The 23,638-nt window shown below is 40.9% G+C and overlaps 1 protein-coding gene across 1 annotated transcript in view; it reads right to left on the reverse strand.

The window, feature by feature from the left end:
• LOC137633155 (uncharacterized) overlaps positions 1 to 23,638 on the reverse strand; it is a 619,863-nt gene that overhangs the window by 47,894 nt on the left and 548,331 nt on the right. The window contains exons 13-15 of the mRNA XM_068365313.1: positions 7,415 to 8,043; positions 2,856 to 3,086; positions 1,003 to 1,095 (exon numbers count right to left, since the gene is read on the reverse strand). Of these exons, the coding sequence (XP_068221414.1) occupies positions 1,003 to 1,095; positions 2,856 to 3,086; positions 7,415 to 8,043 (953 nt within the window). The remainder of the gene's footprint in view (positions 1 to 1,002; positions 1,096 to 2,855; positions 3,087 to 7,414; positions 8,044 to 23,638) is intronic.

Genomic DNA, 23,638 nt, shown 5'->3' on the forward strand with positions numbered 1-23,638 from the left:
TTCTTCTATGGCTACTCAATTTCTGCTACTACTGTATAAAAAGTGGGAAATCACCCCAACGTATAGGGTTAGAACCTCCACCATGCTGTATAATCCCTACTTGATATTTGATTGTCCACATTTTCATTTTAAATTAATTTCACATTTTTGTGTTTTTCGAAGTGTTTGTGATATTCCTATTTCCAAATTCTTTATGAACAGCATAGTGCTTAGTATTAAATATATGGAAGATAAGCATAGTAATGACAAGAGCATAAATTTGGTAGAAAAATATTAAAATTATTACTTTAATAATAAAAAATATCAACACAATGTACCTACTGTAACCCTTCACAAATCTCTAGGAAATTAAGCCTGGAAACAATGATGCAATACATGATTGGACAGCCAAATCCCTCAAAGAGCTGAAGGAACATTATTTAATATGCATATAATACTTTGTATATACTCTTTATGTAAAATGTGCACTGCATACAAGTCTCCTTTCCTCTTTTGTCATTTATCTACCTTTGAAAGATCATTTCCCATAAGTAATCTTTCATTAAGACACAAACTCTTATAGGTGTCGTTGGGGTAGTTCAACTATGTTCTCTAGGGCCTGTCACGGCCCTCCCCATTGATGAAGGGATTATCTAAATGGAAGACAACCTGTGAATAATGGTTTTTTCACACGCCTTTGTTTAATACACGACACCTACAGGGTGTTCGCGCGAGGGTTGTAACCTCTGCATTCCATGCTTTTATCTTTCTCTAGTATATTTGGAAGATTTATATTAGGAAAGGTATAAGGAAGGACCTCTCTCACCGGCCGCCCCAGAAAAAAGGTCTACTAGACTTTCCACCTTAGCCAGTTTTATATCTTTACTGTATTGTTTAATAGCAGAAGCATCCAAATAACACTACACAATATATCAACTTACAATTCATTCTTGAAGAGCATATTTAACCTTTAAAATCACCCATTTTAATCTATATATTTTGAATGACCATACTGTATCATACCTGTTTATCCAAATCATGAAGATGATGGTTGAGACTGGCTAAGCGGCGAAGGTGTTCCTGGCGGTGTTCCCCATCCAAGTGTGCCAATCGACCCTAAGAGAAACAGCCCAATTATCGATAGCTCACTGATAACATCTTACAAAAGGAGATTCCAAATACGATTATCTGGCTGGGTTATCTAGTTTTTTAAATATTGTGCCCCACTTAATAACCACTATTACTACTCGTGAGAGTCAGTCAAATGCAATAAACGATTAAAACAAGGTGTGTGAGTTTTGTCTAAAAATTCTTTACTTGGGAAAACATTACTTCACGACTGCCGTAGGTCAAAAGGTTCGTTACACCATTTACAGGGAGGATTTCAAGACAAATATAAAGTTCTATTTGCTTCCTGGCTCCTCTGAAGGAGAAGCATCATACATATATTAAAAATAAATTACTGTACAGTATAAGCATACATAAATATCTGAAACTCTCAATGATATAATTTTATACTCAGGATGCTATGTTTACTCTGAGGTGCAAGTGCATTTTTTACATTGAAACCAAGTATTTGGTTTCAATCAACAATATATACTACAAGACAAACAATACCTTGTCTCCCACTGTCAATCATAGACTATAAAATATGCTGAGGTTAAAAGAAAACTTTTCATTATGCAGAAATGTCACTTATTACTTATTCATTGAAATTTTTATTTCCGCATGAATCAATCTTTTGGTAAAATGGAACAATTTACAACATCCTTTAACACTAATACATTTCCTTCTTGTAATACTTTGGCAATACGAAAAAAAAAAAAAAAAAGCATTATTCGGCAAAAAACAATGCAATAACTTATGCAGTTCAGCTGCATTTCCATGACTTGGAAATGCGTGCACATTCACCCGAGGGTAAATAAAACATCTCAAATGATCTATCTGGCTCATTACGAGTGATGAGAAGGAAGCATGTCTTAAAATCCTGTTAATTTATGTGCTGAAACCTAAATTGTGCATAAATAAAGGTGTTGAAATACTGTAAATAGGTTAGTAAAATTATCCAACTCTATTATACAAATATAGTACTTTAGTAACATGCAATGAAAGCACCCCAAATAAAGCATCATGCAAAAGACAAAATCTACACCAAAGGCAATTGATCAAGAATAAAAGCAAGCGGAAATGTCTGAAGAAAAAATTAATAAACAGTATAAAAAAAAATCCAGCAAATAAAACCATAGAAAACGAACAAATTTTTATTATTGCTTATCAAGATCCGCAATACTTCACTCTTTTTTTTCCAATAAGAAGCCCACTAATTTGTGATTAGGAGCATACTGTGATTGCTGATAACAGGTCAATTATAGTATCAACATGATACTTGAATTCCAGTATTATCATATTTTAAAGGATTTGTCCATTCCAGTGTATGGCATCAATAACTTTATAAATTTTTGTACTAAAGAATTCAATTACAATGTAAAGTAGAACAAACGCATGTGTTAACTTAAGCCTGTTAGCAAAAGTGCCCACACACACAAGCCTAAGTGAAACCAAGGAAATATATCATTACTATGTTAAAGCATTTAGACAAATCATAAAGTGATAATACCAGAACCCTATTACAGTACAAATTGCCGGTGATCCTTTAGTAGCATAAGCCTAGGCATCTAATCAGACATGTTAAATTCAAAGCTTAAAATCCCTATGCGTCAAAAAGTCATAATAATAAGATTGTGGGAATTATAGTAGTTTGGCCCCGATTAAAGAGGGGCTGTAAGATAAATATGGGAGTCAGGAGGCTTTTGAGGTTGACCACAAATGTTGATGTCAGTACTGTATTGGGGATTTGGGGGAAGAGGGGGTCGTACCTGGGAGTCCCTCTCCAGGCGGGCATGACGCCTGGCCGCCTGAAGCGCCGAATGATGGCGACGAAGCTGAATAAGTAGCAGCACCAATTCCTCGTGGGTTTTGCCCAAGAGTTCTCCTGCACTCACCCCTTGAAGACCTCGCACCTCGACACCCGTGTCCTGCTGCGCCAGCGGGATTGACGGTGCCGACACCGATGACGTTGTCGTCATCACCTGCGGCTGCTGCTGCTGCTGGTGGAGGTGGTGGACATGATGATTGTGAAGATTATGATGATGGTGGTGGTGGTGATGGTGGTGGTGCGGGACGGTGTTAGTAGTGTGCTGCGGGGTTGTATGGAGGGAGGCTGGTCGTCCTCCTCCCCCAGAACGGCCACTTGGGGCACGCCGCGCCCTACGCTGAACAGGGGATAGGTACCACAGCCTTTGTCAGTTCACACACATATTCATACACTCAGAACTGCACTCCCATTTGCAATTTCCTTTCATACAAACTTGCAGTCATAGGCAACTTCCATAACTATGGTAACTACTGTACCATAACGATTCAACATTCAAATAACTACAGGACACATTCGGCTCCAAAATATAGAACAATACAGAACTAATTTTTTTCAATTTCTCAATAAACTGCTGGAATACTGCATACAAACATCAACCCTTTCAAACATAGTTTTCTCGTATCAGATATACTCACTGCATTCAGAATTCTTAATAATTTCATTAACAAACTGCAGAGAAGTATTGAAGACTAAATCATGCACTAGCAACACATGCAAAGTTATGAGAGAGAGAGAGAGAGAGAGAGAGAGAGAGAGAGAGAGAGAGAGAGAGAGAGAGAGAGAGAGAGAGAGAGAGAGAGATTCCATACATCCCTTTCACTAAGCCTTTCAAACACACACCCCAAGGATCAAAGCTGGCCGTGCTTCCTTGCCATGAATCTAAACACACCAAGAGGGAGAGGGAATCGAGTGGCAGAATTCTTAGTGCAGAAGATCAGAGGAACTATGGGGATTCTGGTAAACAGAAAGAGGAATGCAATTGAGCCTTTCTTAGATACAGATCCTATTGAGGATATAACTTCGTTATGCACGAGCCCTTCTACACTAAGCTGTAGTCAACAATTTATCAAAAGTATAACTATCATCCTTTTAGGTGTATTAGAGTTTTGGGAGGGACCTAAAGTGGGTTATACATCTAAAAGTCCATAGTATAAATTACTTACTATTTTTTTCAGTCACACTTAAGTCCAAAGTTGGCAATACCGACGGTAATAACAAACGGAATTAAATTAGTTAAGCTCACACTATGGGCAATAGGATTGGTCATGAATGGGTAATATTGGGTTATTGAATGCAATACATGATTGTTAGTAAGAACAGATATGATAATCTACTGGTACATGGTATTTTTTTATAAATTATGTTAATATAATCAATGTAATAATAACAATAACAACAATACCAACAATTGCAGCACATACTGGCGGGCATGGAATACAAAGGCCTACAATTAATACTTTTAAAGCACCTTTGCCACTTAATTCACAAACCACTCTCATGTTCTTAAGCATAGGAATATGCTAGCTAAGCTACAGCTAAAAATTTCAAGTAGCAACATTACAAATACAGTATATATTGTACCTAACATACATAAAAATACTTGTGTATGTGTAGTACAGGTATATATCTGTATTCCTATGTATGTATATACTGACTTTGTGTATACTGAATGTTCAAAGTATGTATGTGACCACATTGTAAAAAAAAAATAGTTAAATCCTTTAGCTTCTAAAATCTGTAAAAAGGATTTCATGACCTGAGATCTAGTCAAAATATTTAGACTGTTTCCAAAACAAGAGAAAATGCCTTGACAATAATAGCTTCTTTCCTCAAATTAAATATACAATTTTCTATGCTCTTAGTATGGGTCATGTATATACAATTGAAAAAAAAAAATGAACATACTTCAACTCTTCAAAGGTTTTGGATGTTTCTGATTGCATTAAGGAAAAGGAGTTGCACTTTACTAATGGTGTAGTAAGAAAGCTTAAAACATGGAAAAAATAGAGCAAAAAAAAGTTAAAGTACCATTAAATTTGAAAGCACAATTAAAAGATAATTTATGTATGCACTCATAAACTGCAAGACCTCTACTTTACAAGGCTTTCCTAGGGTAAACCACTAACCGTGACCCATCCAGGCATTTCAAACTATATTATAAATAATTCAATAGAGTACTAATGGTTCAAATTTTTTTATAAATTCTTGAAAAAACAAAATTTGTGACTAGTAAAGAAGTTTTTATGAAATATTTGCACAATTTTAGGTTATGACAGATAAAATGGCCATGAAATTCTGGAATGGTTAAGATTTTATGTAATATGTGCAATGTATCTTTATCTACCATATTTATGGTGAAGCAGTAAAGTTTCCAGCGAGACCAAGCTATCAAAAGCCCTTCTCACTGGTAAATATGTATGTGTGCAATTTTACCCGTGTATTAAGGAATGTCCAAGTGCATATACGTACATAGTTTGTTTAAATCTCCACAAGCAATGCAAGCCTGTCACATCCCGACTTTGCTTAACAATATTATGCCCTGAACAATAAATCTTCTCATGCACATAATTGAAATGCTCTAAACAATTATTAGATCTATCTGTTGCAATCAAAGTCATGTTGTATTTCATCAAAGTAAATTACTGCTCAATTGAATATAAAAAAAAAAAAAGCAAATTAAATATAAAAAAATATTTCATGTAATGTATTATGATTTTGGACCTAAATATATTTTTTACAACTAGAATAAGATACCAAGAATAAAATAATGTTTGATTCTCATATGGCAGACCATTTAGCTGCTACTATATATGGTAAGTGTTCTGAAATTTATAATCATAAGGCATGTGAAAAATAATTGTACAAAGAATTTGACAATTAAAAGCCTAAAACTAACCCCATTTGTAAGATTACACCTTGAGAGTATATAATGAAATATTTTTCATATGAGCTATTGCTATAATTATACCTGTAAAACAATGGAACCATTTTATGTATAGGATTAAAAATACCTATACTGGCATAATGTAATTATCATTAGTATAGGTTTATTCTAACAATATTGAGAGAGAGAGAGAGAGAGAGAGAGAGAGAGAGAGAGAGAGAGAGAGAGAGAGAGAGAGAGAGAGAGAGAGAGAGAGAGTATTGGATAAGACATCCTATAATTATCCCACTGCAAAAGGAAATCACGGATACTTCAGAAATTACCCCAATATTACCGTTCGCCTATTTTGAGAGATGTAAGTACAATAAAGAAATGCCTTATAAAACACGGCAAAATGTTAAAAATTCTTCCCGTGTAATTGTACAGAGTGTAATAGAATAATCCCTTACCCCACATCAAGGGGACGTTGATCTAGACTTTATAACCTTACAACCGCTTACCCCATATCAAGGGGACGTTGATCTAAGCTTTATAATCCCTTACCCCATATCAAGGGGACGTTGATCTAGGCTTTATAACCCCTTACCCCATATCAAGGGGACTTTGATCTAGGCTTTATAATCCCTTACCCCCTATCAAGGGGACGTTGATCTAGGCTTTATAACCCCTTACCCCATATCAAGGGGACGTTGATCTAGGCTTTATAATCCCTTACCCCCTATCAAGGGGACGTTGATCTAGGCTTTATAATCCCTTACCCCATATCATGGGGACACTGATGTAGGCTTTATCTGGATATAGTACATGTAACTTGTCAAACTCAGAATATAGCTGAAAGCAAGAGCAATTGATCAAAGAAAATAATACAAATTATCAATAAGGAGCAGAATAAAACCACATATTTTTATTCACTCAACGTCTGAGCGATTAAGCGCCCTGCACAGGATGAAAATAAAATAAGAATATCATAATACCTTTTAAATTTCATGCTATAATTTTATGTAGATGTCCCTAGAAGACTGTTCTAGTGGAATGCTAGCCAATCTAATCTACTGATGCAGATATAAGCATGCTAAATCCTTCTATTTCCAATGGTCATCCGGTGGGTGCTTTAACTGGATAGGATACACAAGCCTTTATCTTACAGTTCCAAAGCAAAAACTAGAAAAAACTACCAAAATTCAATATAGAACATGGACACAGCCGTGGCTAAAATGCTGAAGTCCCCAAGGAACCAAGATCACAATAGCATCATGCCCACAAATCATATAAAACCCATACCATAGACTATTTGTATACCACAATCTCGTACATATCCACACACTTCTTCCAACAGGGACCTTTGGTATACTAATAATATTGGACATCCAATTTTTACTGAAACTTATCCCAAGAATTACTTTAAAGTGATAAAAGTGCTAAATCAAAAGAAATAAGTTGATTCTTATAGATTAACTAACCCCCACAGAGTGAAAAGTAATGATCTTTGAAATCTTAGTTGATAAGAGGTCTTAGCCCCCAGAGAGAAGAGCCAAGCTAAGGCAAGACATGAATTTCCTCCAAAAGACTTTAATCAAGAAGAGATCCCATACAATAATGAACTTGTCTCTCCCTACCTTAGACATGGTTATCTCCGAATCGGAATACTGCTGGTGGGCGTCGTTGGCAAGTCTACCATTAATTCTCTGGTCGTGAAGCCGATGGTGCCTCCCGTAAGTGCCGTAGTCCTGGTTTTTGTACTCGGCGATATGGTTCTTGTATTCATCCTGATGGTTCTTGTAGTTATGGTAGTCCTGAAAATCATAGTGGGTGTGTTGCCGGTAGCCGCTATGCTGGCTGCTCAGCGTGTTGTTGTAATCGTCCCTCGGATTGTGCTGCTGCTGCTGATTATCTTGGTAATTGGAAGGTCGAGTATGAGTTTCTCTGTATTTATTTGGGTAGTTTGCGTGGTCCTCCGGGTAACCGCTCGAGTATCCATGAGTGCCTCCATGATATTTTGAGTAGGGCCCATTGCTTTGGTAGTTCTGCACTGTCGTGGACTGACAGTGCTTATGTAACTCGTCGCTCTTGTAGTGGTGATATGGATTCTGTGTGTGGGGATGGGGGTGGTGCTGGTAGTTTTGATGAATGTGCATATGTTGGTAGTTCTGAGCTAAGCTGTGAGCATGGGTGGATCCCTGGGATGGCACCGAATTCGGGGCCTTTGAATCCGGTCGTCTTGGCAAACTATCACCAAGTTTAACATCTGGAAGGAAAGAAAAGAAGATTAATAAATTTAAATTTCCTTGGGAATCTAACAATACATCTCAATGAGTTCCTCAAGACCAATAAATAAAATAAAAAACATCAGGGAATCTGGAATGACTTGAAATCAAGAGTTTCAAAAGCATTGTGTGTTCCAGAATACCCCTGGAATAATAAAAGATAAGGGCAGTTCATTTCTGACATATTGCATTTAAATTTTCAACATTTTAATGATTTTGTTTCAGAAATGGGAAATTTTCATTCCAATGGGATGGATGTTACAACACAATAGTGATAAATATCAATATTAGTGTGCTACCATATCAGGGCATTATATAATAAATAAATATAAATATATATATATATATATATATATATATATATATATATATATATATATATATATATATATATATATATACATACATACACATACATATACCAAAGGCACTTCCCCCAATTTTGGGGGGTAGCCGACATCAACAAGAAACAAAACAAAAAGGGGACCTCTACTCTCTACGTTCCTCCAGCCTAACCAGGGACTCAGCCGAGTTCAGCTGGTACTGCTAGGGTGCCACAGCCCAACCTCCCACATTTCCACCACAGATGAAGCTTCATACTGCTGAGTCCCCTACTGCTGCTACCTCCGCGGTCATCTAAGGCACCGGAGGAAGCAGCAGGGCCTACCGGAACTGCGTCACAATCGCTCGCCATTCATTCCTATTTCTAGCACGCTCTCTTGCCTCTCTCACATCTATCCTCCTATCACCCAGAGCTTTCTTCACACCATCCATCCACCCAAACCTTGGCCTTCCTCTTGTACTTCTCCCATCAACTCTTGCATTCATCACCTTCTTTAGCAGACAGCCATTTTCCATTCTCTCAACATGGCCAAACCACCTCAACACATTCATATCCACTCTAGCCGCTAACTCATTTCTTACACCCGTTCTCACCCTCACCACTTCGTTCCTAACCCTATCTACTCGAGATACACCAGCCATACTCCTCAGACACTTCATCTCAAACATATATATATATATATATATATATATATATATATATATATATATATATATATATATATATATTCATGCATTTATACCATTTATACAGTACATACAAACATACATACATACATACATATATACATATATATATATATATATATATATATATATATATATATATATATATATATATATATATATACATACATACATATACCGAGGCACTTCCCCCAATTTTGTGGGGTAGCCGACATCAACAAATGAAATATATATACAGTATATACAGTATATATATATATATATATATATATATATATATATATATATATATATATATGCATGTGTTTGTAAAAATGTCACATGTATATAATTATATATCTGCATATGTATATATATATATATATATATATATATATATATACATATACTGAGAGAGAGAGAGAGAGAGAGAGAGAGAGAGAGAGAGAGAGAGAGAGAGAGAGAGAGAGAGAGAGAGAGAGAGAGAGAGAGAATGTGTGTGTGTGTGTTGGCAAAATATAAAATAATATATTTGCTAAAGTAAGGAGAAAAATATCAAATGTATACAGTATATATACTATACATCTTTCGACAAAATGTTTGCAAAAGGTTTCCCATACGGTGCCAGGGATGCCAGATTGCAGTATAGTGCTGCTGCAACAGCGTTGTTGGTAGGTAAGGTATTGCTAGTATGTTCACGTGTAAAATACAGGTATGGGTTACCTACGCATATGCTGCGTTTTAGATTTTGAGGAGTTAATGGAATGGGAAAAACATATAAACCTATAACGTATTCATCAAGACGTTTAAAATTATTCTTTATGTCAATTGTAGGGTTTCAATTATATATATATATTTTTTTTTTAAATTGTAAATCTTGAAGGAAAATATTGGATAATTAAAAAAAATTATAATCATTGGTAAGGGTTTGAGCCTAATTCACACATTGATTTATTTGTACTCTAGTCATTATCACCAGTCACAAATGAGATATGAATACAATATATTTTCTTTACCAAATTAAAAAAAAAACTGATCTCCAAAAGCCCGTTGATCAATAAAATCCAACAGTTCATCCCTTCATGCTCGTCTACGCATGATGTTCAACCTCCGAACTAGGTTTAACTGAAATAATCTAGAGAGGAACAATGCAGGTGACAGACGCACTAACGAACAAACGAATAATATATTTTCAAGCACGTCCATGTACGGATGTACATAAGAATTCTTGGCACACCTTGTTTTGGGGAAATGCACCCTATCACACTTAATTTCGCGTTGAGTGACCAAAATGATAGCGTAGGGAGTGATGACAGAGGTGGTAGGCTGGACTAAACTCAGGAACTTGCCCCGCAGTGAGGGTGTTGCTCTATGCGTTTCCTCAGAGGTGCGCCATGAATTTTTGTACCCAACTATATTGGTTTGTTTGAAAACCACGTATGACTAACATCGTTTCAACTAACGAAAAGTTGCATTTGTAAAGGCGAATGTGAAAGACACACTAATGGACGAGCAAGTTCAGGTGTTGAGACACAACGATGGAGTCCCAGACAAACAGATACAGAGAGAAAGAAAAGTCCGGTCCCTTTGTCGGTAGAGGCCAAACTCAGATATTCTATTCTTCTTTAACACGCACATACAAAGAGAGAGAGAGAGAGAGAGAGAGAGAGAGAGAGAGAGAGAGAGAGAGAGAGAGAGAGAGAGAGAGAGAGAAACTTGGCAAATAGCTTGAGGCAACTGTACCTCAGAGTATTCTAACTGAAGGTGCATTAGTCTTTAAAAGGCCTTGCACAAATAAGTTTGAATTTTTTCAACCAGTAAAATATTCAAAACTCTTAAAAGATATTTTCAGAGTTAAACGAAGAGTCAACACACACCCTGAGTGTATAACGAGGTGGGAGGGGAGGGGGTTCCTGAGTAAAAATCACCTGAACGATGGTCAGCAACACACCCTGAGAAGAAGGGTCATCAGTAATGTGTTAACCACCCTTCAAACACACACACACACACACACATACACACACACACACACCATTCATCTCAATCTTGCATACACTCGCACTCTTGATATCTGTCAATATCTTTACACAATCTACCAATGCTTTTTAGATTTCTCCCTCCAGCAACAACTACACAATCGTATATTCTTTATTATACCAACCTATTATCTCCCATTTTTCGGACCTACATTAACATTTCTACCTCTTCTACATATTGTGTGTTTTTTTTTCTTTTCCATTTTCATAATGTTACATATATGAGGCAGATTTATCATACTAATAACTTAACCCTTTTTTTTTCTTTAATTGCATCCTATGAATTCTAACTCACTTTCTCCTTTAAATGATTAAAGGCCGCTCATGAATGGCAGAGGCAAGGGACAGTGACATTGCCCTATTAAGCAGGACAATGTCCTAGAGACTGACCATATATACATATGATCAGCGCTCAAGGTCCCTCTGCAGCCTAGCTAAGACCAAGGAAGGCCAGGCAATGGCTGATGGTGACTCGGCAGATAGACCTACAGGCTCTCCCAGAAACTCCTCATTAGCTTACAATGATGGCAAGGTTGCAACGACCAAAGAAACTAACAAGTTTGAGAGGGACTCGATCCCCAGTCTGGCGTTCACCAGTCAGGGACGTTACCACATAGTCCACAACATAAAAGTAACTTTCCCCCTAACTACTTTGCTTCTACAACGGTATTTTAAAACATTTCTGTCTAACTTATTATCTATCTAATCTTTTGCTTCAACAAATAATGCCCATATGTAACTTCAGTCTTTCCTCGTCTCTCCAGTTTTTTACATCATCATTATCATCATCACCTCCTACGTCTATTGACGCAAAGGGCTTCGATTAGATTTCGCTAGTTGTCTCTATCTTGAGATTCTAATCCAATACTTCTCCATTCATCATCTACTTCAAGTTTTCACATAATCTTTACATATTTTTACATACTCTGCACATAATTAAGCAAACTCTTTTCTCCACCACTTTCTCTTCATAATGAACACTTTGCTTATATGTTTTCAATATTATTAAGTCCCTTTTGAAAACCCATTTCCATAACATTAAATCTAATTTACTATAGAAACTCTTTAATTATCATCAATGCTATCTCTTTAACCAATTTAAAATCTTAGTGTGTGTGTAAATAGCAATACAAATAAAATAAGCCTTCAGATATTTAACAGAAGCAATATTTTGCCTTCTGTCTTGACATGGTCTTTTTATAGTTTATATATGAAATATCTGTGTTGATGTCATTTTTATCAAAATATTTTATTTCAATTGTTAATTTCTTCTCATATCGTTTATTTATTTCCTTATTTCCTTTCCTCACTGGGCTATTTTTTCCTGTTGGAGCCCTTGGGCTTATAGCACCTTGCTTTTCCAACTAGGGATGTAGCTTAGATATTTATAATAATAATTAGAATAATAATAATACTAAATAATAATAATAATAATAACAATTATAATAATTATGTGGAAAAAGAAAATGCAATTCCATTATAATTTACTCTAATTACAGATAACGCAATGACACCCAAGCAATGCCCCCCCCCCCCCCCCAACAAGCCTTCTGCCATTTTTGAGAAACAAAGCGGGGTTGGCTCCAAGGAATTACAATCATAATTAAAATGAGATTTGCCGGCCCAATGAGTCAAGGACGACTCTTCCAGAGCTAGTCCGAATAAATTTAGGGGATATATATATATATATATATATATATATATATATATATATATATATATATATATATATATATATATATATATATATGCGCAGAAGAACCACAGGGAAAATGAAAATACGAAATATACGATTAAGTCCTGACTAGTTTCGTGATACTTCTTCCCTGTGGTTCTTCTGCATCTGAGCATCACGTTTTCCTGATTTTTACGCATATATATATATATATATATATATATATATATATATATATATATATATATATATATATATATATATATATATATATATATTAAATATACTGAATAAAAAATGATCTCACCTACATAATAAAGAGAAAGTGTGTGGATATATATATATATATATATATATATATATATATATATATATATATATATATATATATATATATATATATATATATATATATATATATGATCACTTTCAGCTCTCTCAGTCCCTTCTGTAAGGGGGGGGAGGGTACATGAAATAGTCAGACCCTGGTGAGAATGGAGTGCGTGTGTGTGCATTTCTACGTAAATATTCAGCAGTCATTTTTGACGGCTCGCGTACACTAATATAGTAATTATAAGCGGTAAAAAACAATGATGACATGTACAAATCCATCTGAACCGGCAACAAATAAAGGGGAAATAAAATATGCAACAGGAAATAGACTGAAATAAAATATGCAACAGGAAAAAGACAAATAAAATATGCAACAGGAAAAAGGCTGAAATAAAATATGCAACGGGAAAAAGGCTGAAATAAAATATGCAACAGGAAAGACTGAAATAAAATATGCAACAGGAAAAAGACAAATAAAATATGCAACAGGAAAAAGGCTGAAATAAAATATGCAACGGGAAAAAGACTGAAATAAAATATGCAACAGAAAAAAACTGAAATAAAATATGCCACAGAAAAAAACTGAAATAATATATGCCACAGAAAAAAAAACTTGAAATAAAACATGCAACAGGAAAAAGACTGAAATAAAATATGCCACATAAAAGACAAATAAAATATGCACCAGGAAAAAGACTGAAATAAAATATGCATAATATGCATCAGGAAAAAGACTGAAATAAAATATGCATCCGGAAAAAAGACTGAAATAAAATATGCAACAGGAAAAAGGCTGAAATAAATAACAATTGGCCAAAGCACGAAGGAAATCCATATTTCCCCCACAACAATAAGTCTAATTTTAGTCCTTCGAACATACAAATTCTCGCACAACCACAATTCAGAATTCGAAACTCTATCAGTAGAAATTTATCATCAGACTGGCTTATTTTTTGAAAGGTCCCATCAGCCGTATTTAGTGTAATTAGTCCTAGGTCATATATCCTTTTTTCAAACAGGTCTTTAAATCCCTCGTTTCGAATCCATGTCACAGGTTCGAATTGGATACAAGGGCTTTCTATTTAAAGGTTTGAAGGCCACTCATGAATGGCAGAGGCAAGGGACAGTGACATTGCCCTCACAAGCAGGGCAATGCCCTAGAGACTGACCATATATACATATGGTCAGCGGCCAAGCCCCCCCCCCCCCCCCCCCCCCCCCCGCCATCCAGGCTAGGATCAGGGAGGGCCATGCAATGGCTGCCGATGACTCAGCAGATAGACCTATAGGCTGCCCAAACCCACCCACCCATCATCCTTAGCTCACACGGACGGTAACGTTGCAGGGACCAAAGGAACTAACAAGTTTGAGCGCGACTCTAATTCCAGTTTGGCGATCACCCGGCTGGGACGTTACCAACAGACCACCACAACCCTATACTTTATTTTTTGGGCTCAAGCCATGGCGTCCTGATGGAAGGTTCCTGTTTGGTAGCTTCCTTGGGTATAAGACTACTAAGATATTCCCAGAGAATTTAACCACAGGTTATCACAGAATTCTAACTTCTGGAGCGAGTATCTCAAAGGTTTCCCTTTAAGACATCGTAATACAACAGGGGACACGCATGTCTGGTCGTGCCACATAGCTATCTCCACCCCGAACAGGGTTAACGCTTCGGTGTGTAAGGGCTGAGAATAGCTGGGAGCCGTTCCACAGCTAATCTCACTCGTGGCTACTACTGATACTCGAGACGTAAACAAACGGACGCCATTGCTCTAATGACGTCACGAGCGTCTTTATCCTTTGTTTAGTAGCTGCCCTACTGAGACGGATTTTCCCTTGTGTGAACTTTATCGTTTTGCATCTTCGCTATGTCGTTACCTTCAGCCTCGCCTTCTTCTGGAAAGTTGAGTACAAGGTTCCAGTATTGTTTAATTAAGCTCTGGCCGTAAAGTAAATATTATTTCGCGAAATAATTGATGTTTTGTGGCGGAGCTGTGCCTCTACCGGACCCGCCATTTTATGGCGTCGTTGTTGTTCTGCATGTCTTATTTAGTTAGCCACAACAACGCTTCCGGCATTATATACTAATCGAATACATTAGTTTATTTAGTCTTCATAGCTAGGAACTTTTATATCGTGTTAGACGCTTTTTATCGGTCATCGATTGACCTCATACCAGTCGGCTACTATAGCCCCCAGGCCAGGAGCCTATATACAAGTGTTCATGCATGATTTATCAGTGATCCTAGACTAAGTTATGAAGATAGTGGCATTATTATTTTACAATACTTTTGACTAGTGATGCAAATGTTTTCGCCTTCAGGGACCATATAGGGAATAGGCTAGTCAGTGATTCTTTCTAGCCTAACCTAACCTTAGGACCCCTATATGCTTCCTTCATCCCCTGCCTTGGCACTCCCTCTATTTAGCCTTGATCCCTTTTCTGAGTAAAGGGATTTATTGTCTAATAGAGTATTATATCGCCTCTCAGTCCTCCCTAAAGGAATGAACCCCCTTTAGGATTGCGTCTGAGAGTGAGGTTAGGCTAGCCTACCTCTATGGCTAGGATAGTCTACGACTTTCCTGCGATAGCGATATGTCTTCTTCCTTGCCTAGTTCAGGACTTTTAGCCCTGATCTAGGCCGGGTTAGGAAGGTTTCTCTGTTCCATGCTGAAACTGTACTCTTGCATCGTTTTTAGCTGATCAGCCTAATCTTAGGTTAGGGAGTGTCCTCCCTTCCCTTTGTGGCCGCTCTGGTACAGAAACCCTTCCTGGGAAGACCCCTCTCTTCTCCCTCCCCACCTATCTCTTGTATAGCCTAGCCTATGCTTAGGTTAGTTTATACTCATCTGTCCCCTGTCCTACAATTCCTCCTTAGGGTGGAAGAGTAGGGCTACCCGAGCTTCCCTGTGCTGTCCGCTCTGGTACATATACCTTCATAGTGTCCTATAAGGTTAGTTACTAGTGTAGCTCTGCATAGGGGAGTCTCCCCCCACCCCTCTTGGGTGTTCCCTAGCCCTCCCTTGGGCTACCTGCTCCCGGTCCCTAGTGACCCCTGCTTGGATGCTAGAGCCTGTCTCTATCATGGGTACACCCCCTCAGGGAGGGGGAGGGATGTCTGGAACCCTGACGGTACTTCCTACATCCCTTCCCCCCTCCCCCTGTCTCTCTCTCTATCCGGGTGCCGGTCTCTTGCCGCCTCTACTGCCGGCAATACCTGCCTCCCTCTTGGTGACTTCCCTACCCTTGCCCCCAGCCCCCCGTGTACCGAGGGACTGCCGGCTGCCGCCGGCTACTACCGGCGGCTCTCCTACTCCTATCTAATCGTCCGCTTGCCGGTCGATCTCCGGAGTGCCGGCATATACTGCCGGCAACCCGATACTACCTGTACCATCCTTACCCGTCACCAATCCGGCATCCTCCGGCTGCCGGAGCCGCCGCTCCCTGCCGGCGTGCCGCCGTTGTGCCGGCGGCCGCCATCCTGGTATCTAACTGACTTTGAAAATTGTCTGTTCTAATGCCAGAATCTATGCTGGAGCGAGCTCCGGCGTGCCGGCGGCTGCCGGATGCCCCGGAGGCGTCAAGAATACTTGCACCCCCTCTCTTTAGCTATCATAAGACTAGATAGCCCTACCTTGCAAATAGATAAGCTGCTTTGCTTCTAAGATCAGTACCTAGTACTGCTCTATTAGTGATCATGCTGTCTCTTTGCATTCTTCTATTTCCAGCATGCTATGTGCATCTTAGCGCGGCTGGTTGCCAGAAGCAATTACCCTTAATGAGGCCTTCTGGCTCTTATCTGGGAACCGAATGAATTCGATCCCAACCTTGTCCTTGGCTTTCCATGGAGTTCCATTATAATGGGAATCCTAGGAAACTATATCCAATGATCTAGGTCATTTGGATTATCCCAGGACCAGCCTATGGTAACCAGCCGGGCGAGATGCATGGAGCGTGTCTACTTTACTGTTTCATTCTCTATGCATCACACCTTCCTTAAGTTAAAATTAATGATTAATGTTAACTTAATTTAAGAGCCATTCCTATGGCTCCCCCATACTCATTTTCTCTTTCTTCCACAGGAGGAGCAGATGAAGTGCGATTTCGCCTACTGTGCTGTGAAACGCTCCCAGTTTTACGGACATACGGCGTGCAGGACTCACGCCCCTTGCTCAGACAAGAAAGGGGATTGGAAGTTCTGGAATCCACTGGAATGTACGGTCTGCCAGGCCTATCTAGTTGAGGCCTTCCATAACCCTCCCTCAGCGGAGGTTAGAGACATTGCTCGTGAGAAACTGCGCAAGTGGGTGCGTGGTTTTCAGAGGAATGCTACTGGACCGTACCTGGCCACCGAAGAACTGAGGTCCCTGTTGTTCCCTAAGGCCTCCCCTGATTCAGTGGTTCCAAAGGAAGCAATCCCCACTGTCCAAATTTCAGTGGAACCTGATGTGGTCATGGCTCAGTCCATGCACGAGTGCCGTTTGGATTCTGAGGATGATGAACGGATCTCCGACGTCTCGGAAGACACGGAGAAGACGCTTATGGCTCAAGGAGCCGAAGAGGACGAAGACAAGGTGGAATACACCGAGTCGGAGATTGGAGCTACTCCCTCGTCCATCCCTCCGCCTACTCCTACACCGACGGAATTGTCCCTTCCGTCTACCTCCTCGACCCCGGATCCTTCCTCTTCCACCCAAGAACTGATCCGACTGATTAGAGCTGTCATGGACGACAGACTGAAGGAGAACCAGGAGTCCATCAGGTCTATGATTGGATCCAGAGACACGAAGAAGATCTCGGTCAAGGATCTCCCAGCTTGCTCTCATGCCAACCCGTGGAGGTATGCAGAGCATATGGTTATTGCAACCGGCAGGATCTTTGTTAGCGACAAGATCGGCACGGTCCCGTTGGAAGATGTGGAGTTCTTCCCAAGCTTCGAGGCCTACCCGGACTGTTACGTCCGACTTCGTGCTGAACCTGCCTCGAAGGAGGAGACCGAACCTAAAGAAGAGATAGTGTTCGATCTCGCAAAGGCCCAAGCTATGCTAGCCAACGCATTTAAGAGCAGGGGCTTTACCTGCTCTAAGCTTCCTGCCTTGAGCAAGAAGCATCCTACCTATGTCGCACCTGACACTGCGATTCTTCCATTTCTGGAAAAGGCCTTAGCTGCATGCCTTAAAGCGGCGGAAGAAGGGAAACCCTGCCCTGCACTGGAGGAGTGCAGACCCTTCTCCATCGTGACACCCCCTGACACTAGGCAATGGAAAGATGTCCAACATACTTTCGTCGTGGGTAGGCTCGATCCTGACGTCGCCGGACGTCAGTTTAATGAAGACCTCCCTAAGCTCAACGACCACCTCCTTCGCCGGGAACAAGACACGAAGGAGAGGCTTGCAGCTTCGCTTTCTCATCAAGTCCAACTTGAAGTAATGGCCTGTGACACAGCGGTACCCGATCACTACATGGTACTGGCCAAATCCCACTTACTCACGGTAATGAAGGACTTGTACCATTTCATAAAGGCTCGTAGAGCCTGTCGTGAATTCGTGTTTGTCGGTGCCACCGTGAAACACGAACCCCGGAGGCTGATTTCCTCCAACATCTGGGGAAAGCACCTGTTTCCTTCTGACCTTGTCAAGGAAATAACTGACAGAGCCGCCACGGAGAATAGGAACCTTCTCCACAAGTGGGGCATGTCCAGAAAAAGGAAAACCTCTCAGGACGATGGACCTCAGCCTAAGAGGAAACCTCAGAAGCCGAAACCCCAGCAACGTCAACAACGACGTCAGTTTCCGGGACCCGCTACCTCCCAAGTGGTTGCCCAACCACAACAGACCTTTCAGTTGGTCCCCCAACCGGTGTTGTCACAGTCACCGGTCTTCACCCCTGCCTTTGAGCAGTCATCCACTACCTTTCATGCCAGAGGTAGAGGCTCGTCCAGGGGTGCAAGCAGAGACGCCTCTCGTCGTCCCTCCAGAGGTAGAGGAGGAAAGGGAGCTAGCGGCCGAGGCAACAAGTCCTCGGGACACCAGAAGCAATGAAGTGCTTCCGGTGGGAGGAAGACTCCGCCAATTCCAGGATCGTTGGACCTTCGATCCTTGGGCACACAGCATCATCAAGAACGGTCTAGGCTGGAGTTGGGTGCAACCACCCCCAATCTTCCAGCGGTTCTTTCAACCATCAACCCCCATTCTGGAAGAATATGTTCTAGACCTCTTGAACAAGAAGGTGATAAGGAAGGTAAAGTCCACCAGGTTCCAAGGGAGACTGTTTTGCGTTCCCAAGAAGGACTCAGACAAGCTCAGAGTCATTCTGGACTTATCCCCCCTCAACAAGTTCATAGAGAACAACAAATTCAAGATGCTGACGCTTCAACAAATAAGGACCCTTCTGCCTCAGGGTTCCTACACGGTCTCTATAGACCTGGCGGATGCCTATTGGCACATTCCAATGAACCATCACGCTTCCTCCTACCTAGGATTTCGACTCCAAAGGAAAAGCTACGCCTTCAGGGCCATGCCATTCGGCCTCAATGTGGCTCCTCGGATCTTCACAAAGCTGGCGGATGCCATAGTACAACAGCTCCGCCTAAGAAACGTCCAGGTGATGGCCTACCTCGACGACTGGCTAGTCTGGGCTCCCTCGCCCGAAGAGTGTACAAAGTCTTGCGACGAAGTTACCCAGTACCTAGAACGCCTGGGATTCAAGATCAACGAGAAGAAATCTCGCCTCTCTCCGGCTCAGAAGTTTCAGTGGTTGGGAATCCACTGGAATCTTCAGTCACACCGCCTTTCCATCCCCCAGAAGAAAAGGAAGGAAATAGCAGGGTCTGTCAAGCGACTACTGAAATCCAAACGCATTTCAAGACGACAGCAGGAACGAGTTCTAGGCTCTCTACAATTCGCCTCAGTGACAAACCCAGTGCTTCGTGCACAGCTAAAGGATGCCGCGGGAGTCTGGAGACGATCGGCATCCATCGCTCGAAGAGACCTCAAGAGACGGCTTCCAAACAGACTTCGACGCCTCCTAGAGCCGTGGTCGGAAGCAATGGCCCTGAAAAGGTCCATTCCTCTCCAACACCCTCCTCCATCACTCAACATCCACACGGATGCCTCACTGGAGGGCTGGGGAGGTCACTCCCACCTGAAACAAGCTCAAGGGACCTGGTCTCCACTATTCAAGACGTTCCACATAAACATCTTGGAGGCCATGGCGGTCCTTCTTACTCTGAAGAAGTTATCCCCGCCACCCTCGATCCACATCCGTCTAACCCTAGACAACTCGGTGGTAGTTCGTTGTCTCAATCGCCAGGGCTCAAGATCGCCCCAGATAAATCAGGTGCTTCTCCCAATCTTCCGTCTGGCGGAGAAGAAGAAGTGGCACCTGTCTGCAGTTCACCTACAAGGATTCCGCAACGTGACAGCGGATGCTCTATCTCGGACAAACCCGATAGAGTCGGAATGGTCTCTAGACGCAAGATCATTCTCCTTCATCTCCAATCAAGTCCCAGAACTTCAGATAGATCTCTTTGCAACGAGCGACAACAATCAACTTCCTCTGTACGTAGCCCCGTACGAGGACCCCAAAGCAGAAGCGGTGGACGCCATGTCACTGGACTGGAACAGATGGTCGAAGATATACCTGTTCCCTCCCACCAACCTTCTGTTGAAAGTCCTCTCCAAACTGAGAACCTTCAAAGGGACAGCGGCCCTAGTGGCTCCCAAGTGGCCCCGGAGCAACTGGTACCCCCTGGTCCTGGAGCTGCAGCCCAAGCTGATCCCTCTCCCGGGCCCAGTTCTCTCTCAACAAGTACAGAAGTCGACTGTCTTCGCTTCATCATCGAAAATCAAGGACCTTCATCTCATGATTTTCTCTCCCTTGCCGCAAAGAAGAGGTTTGGGATCTCGAAGAAAAGTCTAGACTTCCTAGAGGAATACAAGACCGAATCCACGAGACGGCAATACGAATCATCCTGGAGGAAATGGGTCTCCTTTGTTAAAGCAAAAAATCCTAAAGAAATCACCATTGATTTCTGTATGTCCTTCTTCATTCACCTTCATGGACAAGGATTAGCAGCCAATACGATCTCAACTTGCAAATCGGCTTTGACTAGACCAATTCTATATGCTTTCCAAATTGATCTGTCCAACGACATCTTTAACAAACTGCCGAAAGCATGTGCTCGCCTACGCCCAGCACCCCCTCCGAAACCGATCTCCTGGTCACTAGACAAGGTGCTCCATTTCGCCTCCAACTTGGACAATGATTCATGCCCCCTCAAGGATCTGACTCAGAAAGTTATATTTTTATTTGCTCTCGCCTCGGGAGCTCGAGTCAGCGAAATAGTGGCATTATCAAGAGAAGAGGGACACATCCTGTTTGCTGATTCAGGAGAAGTGACCCTCTCCCCCGATCCGACGTTTCTCGCCAAAAATGAATTACCCACCAAAAGATGGGGCCCTTGGAGAATATGCCCCCTGAAGGAGGATGTCTCTCTATGTCCAGTAGAGAGTCTCAAGGTCTATCTTCGCAGAACTTCAAACTTTGGTGGAGGCCAACTCTTCAAAGGAGAAACATCGGGCAGCGACCTGTCACTGAAACAATTAAGAGCGAAAATCACCTACTTCATTCGCAGAGCGGATCCGAACAGTACACCCGCTGGTCATGATCCTAGAAAAGTGGCATCTTCTCTGAACTTCTTTCAGAGCATGGACTTCGAGAGCCTTAAGAACTTTACGGGCTGGAAGTCCTCGCGAGTTTTCTTTAAACATTATGCGAAACAAGTGCACGAAATCAAACATTTTGTGGTAGCCGCAGGTAGTGTTATGAAACCTGCACCTGACTCTGCGTAGAACAGTGAGTTACTTGGGACTCTAACTCTTCGGGTGCCTATGTTGACCCTCGAGTGATTCATAGTGATGTCTAAAAACACTTAGTGCTTTTATAACTGTTCTTATCCCAGGTGGAATGTCATAGTGTTACACAAGTGCCGCATGCCTTGAGCATGATGTGTTATTTAAAGACTTGCGTTCCTCGAGAACGAGTACCTACTAATCCTGAAATTCCCTTTCAGATTCAAGAGCAAGCCTTTATTTCTATGTACATTATTATTACTGTAAATGAACTTTACTTTTTGCTGTAAATTACTTATTTTCTGCATTGTGAAATAAAATTTCTATTTTATTACTTGTGCGTCTCTTTCAGCTCCTACTTACTATGAAATACATACTGTCATAGTTTTATTTATTCCTCCTTTCTTATGGTCATGAAGAATTTAAGATGTCTATTCTTAAATTATATTCACCTTGTCTCAGTAAGGTTCCTACTCGAATACTTACTTCTGATAATCAGGAGATGAACCCTACACACAGTGCCCAACCACCACTGGCCTACTCAGAATGTTCCTATACAAATATCAAACATTCTGCTTCATCTCTAAGCTCTTAAAAAGCTCTTCTGTCAAGATGAATAGCCCTTCAATACCACTTTGACGTCGGCATAGCCCATGGGAACTTCCTACCAATGGGGGGCAGGATACTTCGTTCCTATGGTTCTTACCTAAGATTACTTTGCTATTTTGTCAATGCCTAGGCACTTAACTCTGGGGGAAAATCTACCACGATACATTGATTCTCTGGTACTCTTCCATCAGGACGCCATGGCTTGAGCCCAAAAAACGGATTTTGAGCGAAGCGAAAAATCTATTTTTGGGTGAGATAGCCATGGCGTCCTGATGGACCCTCCCTACTACTTCGTCAGTTTGTTCCCACCCTACACAATTGTATCATGGTGATGGGCAGCAACTGGCGCCAGGATAAAGACGCTCGTGACGTCATTAGAGCAATGGCGTCCGTTTGTTTACGTCTCGAGTATCAGTAGTAGCCACGAGTGAGATTAGCTGTGGAACGGCTCCCAGCTATTCTCAGCCCTTACACACCGAAGCGTTAACCCTGTTCGGGGTGGAGATAGCTATGTGGCACGACCAGACATGCGTGTCCCCTGTTGTATTACGATGTCTTAAAGGGAAACCTTTGAGATACTCGCTCCAGAAGTTAGAATTCTGTGATAACCTGTGGTTAAATTCTCTGGGAATATCTTAGTAGTCTTATACCCAAGGAAGCTACCAAACAGGAACCTTCCATCAGGACGCCATGGCTATCTCACCCAAAAATAGATTTTTTCGCTTCGCTCAAAATCCGTTCTTTACTTTTAAGAGGCTTTTAATAGGGGTTGTAGTACTCTTTTCCAAGCATTGGTGCAGGTTGGTTAATAATAATAATAATAAAAATAATAATAATAATAATAATAATGATAATAATAATCTTCCCTATATGATAAAGAGAAATTTTCCTGGCTACATATATGTAAGTGTTTCCTTCCTGACACGCTCAGCGTCATCGCCAGACGTGCAATTACTCAGTCTCTCCCCGTCCCTCGTGTAAGGGAGAGTAGTCATACTTGGTGTGAAAGGGTACATCAAGAGGTACACTGGAAACCACAAATCTCCCACAAATTGCCGA

The sequence above is a fragment of the Palaemon carinicauda genome, chromosome 42 (assembly GCF_036898095.1).
Source record: "Palaemon carinicauda isolate YSFRI2023 chromosome 42, ASM3689809v2, whole genome shotgun sequence".
In the NCBI taxonomy this organism is placed as follows: Eukaryota; Metazoa; Arthropoda; class Malacostraca; order Decapoda; family Palaemonidae; genus Palaemon; species Palaemon carinicauda.